The sequence below is a fragment of the Lonchura striata genome, chromosome 24 (assembly GCF_046129695.1).
Source record: "Lonchura striata isolate bLonStr1 chromosome 24, bLonStr1.mat, whole genome shotgun sequence".
NCBI classification, from domain to species: Eukaryota; Metazoa; Chordata; class Aves; order Passeriformes; family Estrildidae; genus Lonchura; species Lonchura striata.
Window position 1 is genome coordinate 5425737 of NC_134626.1, and position 12549 is coordinate 5438285.

Below are 12549 nucleotides of genomic sequence, written 5' to 3' on the forward strand. Positions count from 1 at the left end.
TCCGGGGATGCCGGCCCCGCCGCTGCGGGGATGCCGGCCCGGCTCCGGGGATGCCCGCCCGGCTCCGGGGGATGCCCGCCCGGCTCGGGGGATGCCGGCCCGGTTCCGGGGATGCCGGCCCGGCTCCGGGGATGCCGGCCCGGCTCGGGGGATGCCCGCCCGGCTCCGGGAGCCGCCGGGACTCCCCGGGCGGCCGTTCGAGCTGCCCGCCCCGCCGCTCCTCCCGGCATGCGCGGGGCGGCCGCTCGGGACCGAGCCCCGGCCGCCCGCGGCGCTCCGAGCCGGAAGGGACGCGTACCCCGAGCGACCCGCCCAAAACAACACCCGCGGTTGTTGTTTTGAAAACTGGTCACGGGAAATTTGACTTCCCCGATGTAACTTACCGGCCGAGGATACTGATCTACCAGAGTTTCAGGCCAACTCAGTAGTTGCTCACTATTGTTTCCTGCAATATTCTCAAGAAATCATTGATTCAATACTGACAATTTTAGTGCAACTAAAAGCTTTCTATCAGGCAGTTCAGTATCATTGATCTCCTTGTTAATTTTCAAACACAGAAAAAGGTCACTAGTGTCACACATGCAATTCAGTAACACAAAGCAACAAAGCTATACATACTGATGTAAGCTGATACTGCTTACACTGGGAAACTGTATCACAACATGCAGGACACATCAGAAGAAATGTTTTTTCCAATTCATTTTTATTTTGGTTTCCATTGTTTACAGCACTGTTACAGGACTAACTCATGCAAATTTATCACCTTAAATACAGCAGAGAGAAAACCCACTGGTAAGAGTATTTTGAAGAGCTCCATCAACATAATGCAAGAGGAAAAGTAAGTAGCAGCAATAAGATAAAAGTGAATTCAGCTGACCTTCTTTAATGGGAGTTTAGGGAAGACTGTTCCTGGAATCACCTGTTTTAAGGAATAATTTAGCATTCTTTATAAAAATCAGAATAGAACAAACTCATGATAGTGTTCATTCCTCTACCACTCTCAATTAAAGAAGTACAGCTGTAATTTGTTTCAGAGGAATCCAGCTTATAGGCCTGTCTGTTAAAAGTTTGACTCACGATCACTTGGGCTTCCAGGACAAGGGTTACACTCACGTTAGCAGCTCTGTTTCTGAAATAGTTCAAGTGGTTCTTTCCCCCATTCTGTGGGTTAGTGAGTTCTGCAGTGAGAATGCCAACAGCACCCAGGCCTGAGCAGCATCAGACATGCACACAGCAGCAAGACACTGGGCTCTAAGATTCAATCTCTTTTCCCTTCACAGATAAGACACTTGGCTTAAAGATCAGCTCATTTATCAGATTTCCCCTGAAGGCCTGATGAAGAGGTTACACTACTAAGCAGCAGAACATCATCCTCTGCCTTGACCTGGAATTGACAATATCCTTGTGTATTAGGGACATGCTTAGTATTTTCACTCAATAGAACAGAACATAGCTTATTATAGCTGTGTGTGTGACAGCTGGAGAGAGTAAAGATTTAAATTTATTCAACCAAGACCTGCAGAAGACAAGATGATTCCACTTACTCCAATATACTTCACCACAAGCTCAGAGTACACACTTCCAAAAGCAAGGACTCTAATTTCTTCCTTGCTCGTTCTCAAATTTGATCATATCTACATTCTCATTCTGGTGGATGCCTGAGGAACCCAGTCAAGGTCAAAAAAACCTTCTGATAGAAACAGCTTTTCAGTCTGAGTTGGAGTCAAAGCCTTCTACTAGAAGGGAAAGTTTTTCCCTTCTGCATTCTAGGGATGTCTCACTGCCAGGTCATACACAAACAAGATTCCTCAAGTCTTTCTGCAAATCTCTGAACAGCCTTACCTAAGAAGTACTTACTGACATTTCACTATTTTTACTCCCTCAAGTATCAGGCAGCTTCTTTCTGGAATTTCCATGATTTGAAAAACATGGCACTTATCACAGGCCCATATATTTACACCTGATCATGAATGAGAAATCCTAAAGCCATTTCAAGGGAAAAATCTCTTTGTCAATATGAAAAACACCCCACTGCTGAGTAGCTCTGAATTCAGGTGGGACCTCCTCAAAGACAGAACGTATTTTGTGTGTGTGATGCTGCAGAGATACAGATTGTCACTAACCTCAGAACCACAGGATCTGAATCTGGATTCCTCAGACATTTTGTTGGCAACAAAAAGATTATAACCAACATGTGGCAAAATACTGACCCACAAGGAGAAAAGAAGCTTGCAGGAGAGGAACTTAATCCTTAAGGCTCCTAAAATCAGCCAGACTTTTTTATTTGTCAATTCCAACTGGAAAAGACTCAAGTCCTTACAATTCCCAAATATTATATTCTAAATGCATCAGGGCAAAACTCAACAATTAATTTAATGTACTTGCAAATAAATAATGTATTTTAAAAACTAAGTTGCTTTAAGCCATTCTTGCCCTGGCATCAACTACAAGAGCCACAACTCCCCCCACCCCACAGGAGCTGTACTTGCCAGCATGTCGTGATACTTTTAACAGAAGAGAAAACATACCAAATCCTATTGCTGCCCAGACTGTAACATCATGTGGGAACTCTACATGAAGCAACATCTCTTACAGCGTGTAATCCACATGCTGTTCTTGTGGCCACATAGTGGTAAGGGAATTCCACAGGCCTGCTTCCAGAAAGACAGCTGTGCTTTTCCAAAAAAAACCCACATTCATCAGCTGAGCTCATCATGCAGTGCTTTACATTGTGTCAACTGGCTTCTCTTTCCTAGTTTTCTTCTTCAACAAGCTGCCAAATTATCAGCACTATCTCCTTCGCCAGAACTCGTTCTGTCTTTGCAAACTACGTGTCCACGACAGGAAATGGGCTGGACTGTGTTATTAAAGAGCTCTTAAGAGGAAGAAACTAACTCCATATCACTAAGCTTACCAAAGAAAATCTTAATCCCTCTTGCTCCAGAGGAGAACTGGGTTTTGTTCACAGGTTTTAAGCATCCTGAGAGCAATAAACCTTTCTATGCAGGGACATTGTGATTTTCTGTTATGTTCTAGAATAACGGAATGTTAACCTCAGAGACAAGCCTGTGTGGGCTACAAATGCTTTGTGAAACCACCATCATGTCTGTGTGTGTGTGATTTGTGTTTAGTCAACCAGCTGCTTGTCACACATACGTCAACCTGGGGCTTGGAAGTCAAAAGTTATCTTTATGAAGTAAAACAAATTACTCAATAAAGATGTATCAGAATAACTTTTAACCTGATAAACATTTGCTTGATTGCTTTGTTTAAAGCAAAATGAAGTACAGTAAAAGCCCCCTGTAAATGTATATAGCACACACTCCTCCTGAAGTAACCTGGTCTCACAAGGAAAAAGAAGAGTTATTAACAAGTAGTGTTTAGAGGTGGGACACAGAACAGGGAAGCAGAATCCTACTGTTCACACAGCAACTGGAAACACAGCAATATGTTCTTGCTCATTCCCTTTAGAGAATTCCATCACCCACCATGTTCTCTGCAGTAATTAAGAGAGCACTGAAGGGAAACTGTTGTTTTTCTCTTTTTCTCACACTATCTGCTTTGCTGCAGATACTGATGTGTGAACATGTTGAGCTCGCTGTCAAGCCAACCTGCTTTGTTCCTGCAAGGACACAAAGGTTTGTTAGGTGAATGAAACAGCTCTTCTAAAGCCAGTCAGAAAGAAGTGCAGCAAAAATGAGTATACAGCAAGGCATGGAGTGCCAGAGGTTCATTCCAAAAGGCTGCTGGCGTTCCTTTGCAGTCAAAAATGCTTCCCTGCTCTCAGTCCCTAAGCTTTGAGGTTTAAACAGAGATTTGGGACACAACTTCACATTGGCCTTACTGTGTAGGTAAGGTATGTTTGAAAAAGTCCTCCCAACATCCTCTGCAGGGTAAAGAAAGCAGCAGACAACTGAGTACAAAGGTGAAGGCAAGACTTTTTGCATAATTTTATAAGGGCCTAAAGAAGTTTGTAGGAGTGGAAGACTGTGTATTTTCATAAATAGGAAGAACTGTAATTCCAAAAAAATAAAAAACAGGAAGAAAAAAGTGCTTTGTGAGACAGAAGCTTTAAATGACTGTCAACAGTCCACAGGAAAGTACCTAGTGAAAGGGAACATGACTTGGTAGGGAAAAGTGCTGGTATCTGCACATCAAGTGCTATGATAAAGACAAAATGAACTCTAAGCTACAGCTCATATGAACATCCTGGGGCAATCACATGAAAAACAAGTGTATGGAACAATCAAATCTCACCTGAGCAGTTTTGCTTTGCTCTGCAGTGAATCCAAAACTTCTATTTTTTTATTCATGGCAGAAATTTCTTGCTCAAGGTTCTCCCGTGTGACATCCACTTGCTGACACAAATGAGCAAACGTTCCAGCAAGCTCTCTATGAAACAAGAAGAGTTGAGTATGACGGAAAGTAAGATCAAGCAGCACATTCAAGGAATAAATCCCTTTCATGTATAGGGATAATGGTATTGTGACTGAGACACTCATCTTTCCACTTCTGCACAAGAATATATCAGAGCATTTTGATTTGAGACATGGAAGTATATTAAGACTAATACCTAACAGCGCCCAAACACTACATATTCAAAATAAAAGTAATGTTATTACAAAACATGCGTCATTACGTTTTTTAAAATCTGGAATTCAGCATGAAGTTACCTTATTTTTAACAAGGTAAAAATAAAAGACCCTAAACAACAGAATTCCCATAAGGCGTTAGCTGAACATAGGGAACTCACTGCTGGACCTGGTGGCTGCAGTTGGAGCCCGTGTAGCTGACGATGAGCTGCAGCTTCTCCCCGGCGTACTCCACGAACTGCCGCTTGAACGCTCTCTCCTTCGCCTTGGTGGTCCAGGTGAGGCGCTCGTACACATAGAGCAGCCCATAAAGGCCAAAGGAGAGAGCAATCAGCCTCCAGCCCACGGCCTTCCAGACCTGCAGCAGCACAAGGATCAACAAATTACACGGTCATCATCTCACACTGATCTTCACCCCAACAATGGTGCACAGAGCATTGCAAAATCAGCTCACTATACACAAATGGAAGATCAAAGGAGAAAATAGGTTTTCTATTTCCTATCACCTATCTGTCAATAGCAAATATCTACAGGATTCGGCAGTGCAAGTGCTTTTGACATCAGTGTTCCAACTTAAGTTATAAAAATGCTACCTAGAATGCACACATACCACACCACCAACCACGATGATCCCCATGGAAGTTCGGGAGGTTAAAGAGGCCAGTCCAGTCACCATGGACACCATGAGTTCTTCCTGGGTCATAGAGCCCTGAGGCAAAGGAGGCAGACTGGGATTTGCTGGTGTTAAAGGGCGCTGAACCTAATTAAAAAAGCAGGGACAAAACAAAATCAAAGGAGAGAATAAAAGGAGGCGAATCGCTGCTCTTCCCACCAAAGGAACTTCAGCAGCCATTGAAATAATGAATATCTACCCCAAACACTCAATGAGGTGCTCTACCTGGTCATTATAGCCCATCAAGGCCCGACGGCCATTCTTTGGTCCCAAAAATCTGTTCACCAGCATTGTCCATCCAAGAGAGAAATGGAATTCTATGTCCTCCTGGAAGTCGGCACAAAGCTTGTCACAGTTCAGATCATAGCTGAGCATGAAGCACTGCCGGGGAATTAACATGTCTATCTGCCCCCGCACAGAGACTGGGAGGAGGGGTTTTAAACCATCTACACAGAGAGAAAACAAAAACACGCAAAAAACGGCTGTTGAGTTCACAAGAATTCACTGGTCTTGTAGTCTATAATCAGGGTGCTAATGACTTATTTCATCCTCTACACTCAGTTTTCTTAGTATGTTAAATTTCATAAGCCAAGCATATTGCAAAGTAACAGATACATCATCAATTATTATTCAATTCTTGTTTCTTCAAACCAACCCAGGAGAAAATCTTTCCATGGACCCTCCAAAATCCTTAGAGGTAGCTGGTAAAGTTTACAGATTAGCAAAACCTTGGAAAACAAAATCTGAAACCCAGTTCTTTAGGCACTACGGTCCCATATTCAGACAGGCACCTAGTTACAAGTACTTTGTATTTCATTAGGATTTGGTGTGAGAATCTCCCAAATTTCACCACAGTTCCAGTCTGTCATAAGGATTACATTGTGACTGTACATGTTCATCAGGAAATCACTGCTTAAGTTCAGAGACAGAATCTCTGCACAACAACGTTACTCATCAAGATGGAAACTAAGATGGTGTCAGCTGCACATCAGCCACTGGATTAATGAGAAACCCAGAACATCTACCTAGTTACTTCACATTGCAATTCAAGAGAAAAGAAAGGGAAATATTGCCTGTAGAACTGACCTATCATTTCTTGCTGCATTGTCTGCAAGGAAGTTGTGATAGCACTGGAGCAACGATCTGACATGTTACGGCCCAGGCCCTCCTCAATGTGCTTATGCAGCTCCTGACAAACAAAAAAAGGATTATTAAGATGAGAATAAACATAGCTAAGATGCAGGCTGAAGGTGCTAGAGCTTGCTAGTTAAAAAGACCCTCCCAAAACAGGAGCACACAATCTGTCTGCCCAGTGTTCTAACATTAATTTCATACCTCCCCCCAGTTTTCAGTGAAGGGGATGAAAAGGCAAATTAAAAAAAGAAATCTCACACAAGACTCTTTAGTTCAGGGAATGTTCTGTTCAATCTATATAATATGATATAACATGTATCAATTTATTATTGAGATCATTAAAAAACTAAAGCTTTAGCTCATATCCTAACTGGAAGACGGAGATGTCTAACAATAGGCTGGCATAATTACTCAGAGCTAAAAAAGGTCTCTTAAATTGCTTAAGCAAACATGACTTACACTCTTGTACACTTTAAGAACTACTTGAGATGGATGGAAGTCTGCTTGGTATTCATCTACCAACACTGAGAGCCGTCTAATTTCTTCTGCCATTGCATTTGACACCTAGAGAAACAGCACAGAAGAGAAAATAGAGCTTCTGACAGCTTTTCTCCTCTTCCCATATGTATCTCCCACATTTTTAGTACTTCAAAGCTTTGTCAGCACTGCACATTTTCCCCACCATACTGGTAGCTGTTTCAGACAATCCAGTTTTCCACAGACACTCCTCCCTACCTGCCTCTCCACCTCTTCGGTGATTTGTTTGATTTTCCGCTTGTAGTCTTGAGTAAGGAGCTCCAGCTGTTTGTCAATAAACCCTAGACGATCCTGACGTTCCTCACGCATTTCCAGACAGTAAACTCTGGTGAAAAAAACCCTGTCCTTCAAAATGCCACATAAATGCATTTTTGATCTATAAATATATTTGAATTCCAGAAGTAAGACAGATTTTCCTGTCCAGTAACCAAACATGTAAGTATCTGCAATGCATTACACAGTCATGGCACAGGTCCTTTCCCAATACTTCCATAATTCACTAGAAGCAAGACCACCAATACATGTCCTTCCTGCTCTCAAACATGCTGTATTCTGCTTTGCATTTCAAATGCTCAGGTTCCCTTACATCTCTCCCAGAATACAAACTTCAGTTAAACAAGCACCAGCACAGTTCTCACCTCTGTTCCTGGGCAGCAACATGCACGGAGTCCATGATGAGACGAACATCTTCCGCAATCTGCTTTGCTCTCACCGTATGCTGCTCAAATTTTGTTTTTACTGCTGACTGTGAGATACATTCCTGTGTACAAAAGGCAGCCCAAGATTAGCAGCAGGCAGAACTATACTGACACAATTTCTCCTTCCTGTACAACCTATTTCCAAAAGGTGCCCCCATGAATGCCAGTCTTACAGGAGTAAAATCTGACCAAAACATTGGCATACATAATGCTCACCTCAAACCTTCTCTCGAAGCTTTGAAATTCAAGCATTCTTACTTGAAATCCATCTGCCAATGCTCCACCTGAGAGAAGGAACGCACAAAACAACCACTTAAATTTTGAGAAAGCAATCAGAGGTTGGACATCAGGAAATGCTCTTGCTTTACACTGAACCCAATGTAAAAGTGCTACTAAGTCACCCCTTCCGCTGTGATTGCCTTATTAATAATTTGGCCTAACCCAATTTTATACATTTTTTGAAACAAGATGCTCTCTATTTTCATGCCTAAGTCAATAGAAAGTTTCTGCTAGCTTTCCTCACCTCCTTCTGGCATCCCCTGAGCCTTCTGAATCCTGGCATTCAGCACTTCTTTTGCAGACACAAAGAAAATCCGATCCCCTGCCTGGGCTCGATCCACCACACCCAGCTCATCCACCAGGAACCCAGTGCAGCGCTCCATGTGCTGCCGGCGCACCTGAGGGGTAACCACGATAAACCACACATGCAGTTAAATCCACATTATCCACCTCTGAAAGGTTAGACCAGGCACCCAAATGCCCTCTGCTGGTCTAAGCCACCAAAAAAGCATGAAAATAAAATGTTGCTATTTAATGGAATTTTCCAGAGGTTTTCTAAAGTATCTAACTTCAAAGGTGCCCTGTGAGACCTTGATTCCCTGCTCAGAAATGTCAAGAGTCATGTCCTGATCACTAGTCTATGTTCTCTCTAGTCTCCACAATATGGTGATAAAAATCCAACCTGTAAAATCATCACATAGCACTGATTGTATCCCCAAGGACCAGAGTCAAAACAGACTCCATAATATCCATGCAAAGAGAAGTAGTTTAAACACATCACAAACCTCTTCCATGTATTCTGGTTCAGAGGCAGATGCATCCCAACGGTTATTTAAAATAAATATATTGGGTCGAGATAGACGTTCATTCACCTTGTGAAAGAACTGCTTCTCCTAAGGAAAATGAAACAAAACCTCTTTAAATTAATATGTCAAATATTTTTAACCTTTAGCCAAACTCATTGAACAAGTGGAGTTGCACATACAGTTTGCATCAATGTTGATTCAGAATTTGCCACCAGGACAAATACATCAGCATCAAGACAGAATTTGTCTATCCAGCTGTCCAGCTCTGTGGTTACATCAATGCCAGGGCTAGAAACAAAGAGAAATGAGATATTACTGTGCTGTGAATACAGCAAAGACAGAATTTAAGAAGTTAATAAGAGCTTTTCAGAGCATTAATATCCCATGTCTGACCTACACTGCCCTGAGGTGACAGAGTACAAGCTAAAAGGAAGTAATGACCAAGAAAATCGCACTGTTAATTGCAGCAAGGGACTTTGGTCACTACAGGGTCAATTCCCCTGAGGTTTGTTAAATATGTACTAGAAAACATTTCCATAATTAGTCTGTGATAAGCAGGAAAGGAAAGAAAGTTATTTCTCACCTGTCCATCAGCACCAGGTCGTCCTTTAAGAGAGAACATTTGGAATTGGGCCACATTACACTGACTAGGCTGCCAGCATTCAGATGTTCATCCTGATGAAGGGCATGAGCCAGCTGGTTTACAGTCTACAAAGAGATGGAAATAACATTTCCTGTATGCTAAGACCCACTAACACAATTATCCTCCATTCAGAGCTGTTCACAAATAATTTGAGATAAAGCCCAAGTTGAAATTATTTTCTCTCTGGAATGTTTTCCAGATAAAACCTTCTTGAGTGTCCTAGTAAAAAGGCAACTGCTAGTGAGAGTTTAGGAGAGAGGCTACTGTCAGGAAAGGCTACTGAGGAATTACCAGGAATTACCATGTCAGTTATACAAAGCTCAGAACTTCCCGAGTCATTGTTCCCTGCTATCACTAACAAATACAACATACCATCTCTTCCATAAAACAAACAAGTCCTCATTCTGCAACTTGCTTCATTCCTTATTTCCTGCATCTAACAAAGACTCATTCGTCATCTTCACTCCTTTAATGAGTAGAATCCTTAAGTATGACATTTTTTTTCTTTCCTTTTCTGACATTTCTGAAGAGCTCTTATCCTTAACCTTATGTTTAAGGAAATTGTACCTTAACACTCTTCTTTTCCTCTGAACCTTCAGTTAGCAGGAAAGCCTCATGTCCATCTGTCCCTTCTACACGCAAGAAGCAATTAGTGGTGTGGCCAATTCCTGAAGGAAGAACTTTGTCCCACAGCATGGCATTTATCACTGTGCTCTTCCCATTGCTTGTCCTGCAGTCACATTAAGGACAGTGTTTCAGGCTTCCAAGAACCAGGTGTGCTCATTTCAATATTACAAAAAGCAAGTTTGCTGCAGCCAAGTTGTACCAGAGCCATTAACAATTTAGCTGCTAGAAGCAACCTGCGAAAAGACTTTTCTATTTCCCTGTTTAAAGAATTCTTCAAATTGAAGAATTATGTCATACAATACCCGCTTCCAGTTTACAAGAGCACCTGTATCAGGGACACGGACATTGCAAGCAAAAGCTAAAGCACTAATGTTTATATAAATGTTTTTTACTTGCTACAATACTCAAATGCTTTGCCGAATGGGGAGCGTAGGCAACACAAGCATGTGACTCACCTCCCAAAAAAAGCAACTTTCATATGTCGTCTTGCCAACACTTCACTAATACCGCTGACTTTTGACAGGTAGCCTTTGACTTCCAGTACCTGCTCTTCTGTGGTGACAGGATCAAGCTCTGCATTCTTGTGTGTTTCTAAAATCAAAATAGATCATGTCTCTGAATGCCAGAAGCCATGTGGGTCAGACCTGGGTGAAACCCCTCTCTGTAATGCTATCAGCTAACATCTGTGTCCCACAGCTTACATGGGTGTTCTTGACATAGGCAATTACACCCTGAAGTAATTTTACATGAGGATTTATCAACTGGATGCTTTTGTGTATCTCATAACTGTTCACCCTTGGGACTGCCTTGAACAGAACAGGCAACACTGGAAACATTCCAGCACCCTTAGAGGTAAAACCTGTGTGTGCCTTAAGCTGTTAAAGCCAATTACTGGCGTATGTTACATGTCAGTCACAATGATCTGTTCAGGCAAGAATATTGAAAGGATTATAGGCAAAAAATACCTACTGGAGTTGTGTCATTCATTAAAAATCTCCCAAACATAAACACCAAGCATAGCTCCCTAACTAGCTCAGATTCTTAACATGCATGAACTTCTCATCTTCAAAATATGAACCTGAACTCCACACAAATCGAACAAAATAATTTTTGGTTTTTCTTACAAACATGAATGCATAAACTGACGTGCATGTCTAAATAAACACAGATTTAGCAGTGCTGTTTAACTGATTGAGGGGGTTGGTGCATATTCTGGGGGAATTCACATGTAGGTAGAGCACTCATAGTTCAAGAACTCAAATTACCTTCTAGGAACAAGGAGCTCTCATTGATGTACGCAGCCAACTGTTCAAAGATACCATTGATTTTCTTCTTTGCAGTGACAAAATGTTTAAGTGGAGAAGCATTTACCTCAGCCATGTGTCTTTTATCCTTCTTCACTGCAACTATTGAGTTGGAACGAGTAAACAACAGGGACATTGCGCTACAGGGAAAAATCCAGCAAAGAGCAGTGTCACCAAGTGTCAACATCTATCCAAGAGGGTGTAGTGACAGGACACAGGGCAAAGGCTTTCCACTCACAGAGGGCAGGAGATGGGATATTGGGAAGAAATTCTTCCCTGTGAGGGTGGGGAGGCCCTGGTTGTACAGAGAAGCTGTGGCTGCCCCATCCCTGGAAGTGTTCAAGGCCAGGTTGGACAGGACTTGATCCACGTTTGGCAGAACGTGCCCCTGCCCACAGCAGGGGGTGAAACTGGATAATCTATAAGGCCCTTTCCAACACAAACCATTCCATGATTCTGTGATCCAACCAAGCATCTTTACAAGAATTAGATAAATATGAATTTTAAGGACTATCTTCTTTCTTTCACAAATTGTTCCACTTTATACAACTCATGCATCAGAAAAAAAAAATAAATAACCCAAAACTCTTTCTTTCTCCCTTCCAATAAACAGGCTAGCAGTGATCACCCCTCCCCATCCTCTGCTTACTTTCAGGATGAGTTACGTTTTCACAAGTCACGCATGGCCAGCTTGAGGCCCTCTCGAAGACAAATGACAGCAGCCTTCCCTGCCTTCCGGCCGCAGCCCCTTCAGCGACGCCGAGTCCAGCCGGTCTCCGGCCCTGTGGCAGAGTGACCGCGGATGACGGACACAGGCTACCGAGCTCCGCCGTCACGGGCTCTGCTCCCCGCCATCCCGGTGTGCCTCAGGGATGCTCTGGGCTCTGCTGCCCCGAGAATGCGCTGGGTTAATGCGGCGGACGGACGCCGCCGCCGCCTCCCCCTCAGAGGAGAGAAAAGGGCGGGAAGGGACCCCTCATGCCCGCCTCGCGCCCCCTCAGGACCCTTCCCCAGAGGGTCCCGCACTCACCCGTCCCTGCCCTTATCCTTATCCCTGTCTCTGCTCCTCCGGAGGTGACCCTCAGAGAGAGCGGGCCGGCCTGGAGCAGCTGCCAGGTCCCCTCGGGCCGGCCCCGCCCGTGGCTCACCTTCACGGCCGCTCCCCCACAGCCGCCATGTCACCCCGCCGCCCGCGAGGCGCGGGCCGCGCGCGTCACCGCCGCGCGCCGCGCGCGGGGCACGCTGGGAGTTGTAGT

General features: G+C 43.5%; 1 protein-coding gene across 2 annotated transcripts; it reads right to left on the reverse strand.

Moving 5' to 3' along the window:
• Window positions 1–684: 684 nt before the first annotated feature.
• Window positions 685–12512, reverse strand: MFN2 (mitofusin 2). 2 transcript variants are annotated; one of them, XM_021547201.2, is made up of 19 exons: window positions 12442–12512; window positions 11943–12075; window positions 11255–11433; window positions 10445–10580; window positions 9930–10092; window positions 9303–9427; window positions 8899–9007; window positions 8699–8806; window positions 8158–8311; window positions 7851–7918; window positions 7575–7696; window positions 7135–7261; window positions 6859–6963; window positions 6352–6454; window positions 5491–5711; window positions 5203–5352; window positions 4754–4950; window positions 4258–4392; window positions 685–3622 (listed from the first exon to the last, which is right to left on the reverse strand). In XM_021547201.2, exons 3-19 carry the CDS (start codon window positions 11427–11429, stop codon window positions 3553–3555), a joined length of 2268 nt encoding a protein of 755 aa, XP_021402876.1. In that variant the 5' UTR covers window positions 11430–11433; window positions 11943–12075; window positions 12442–12512; the 3' UTR covers window positions 685–3552. The 2 variants fall into 2 exon arrangements, with proteins under 2 accessions (XP_021402876.1, XP_021402875.1); XM_021547200.2 differs by having other exon boundaries at window positions 12324–12501.
• Window positions 12513–12549: the final 37 nt, after the last annotated feature.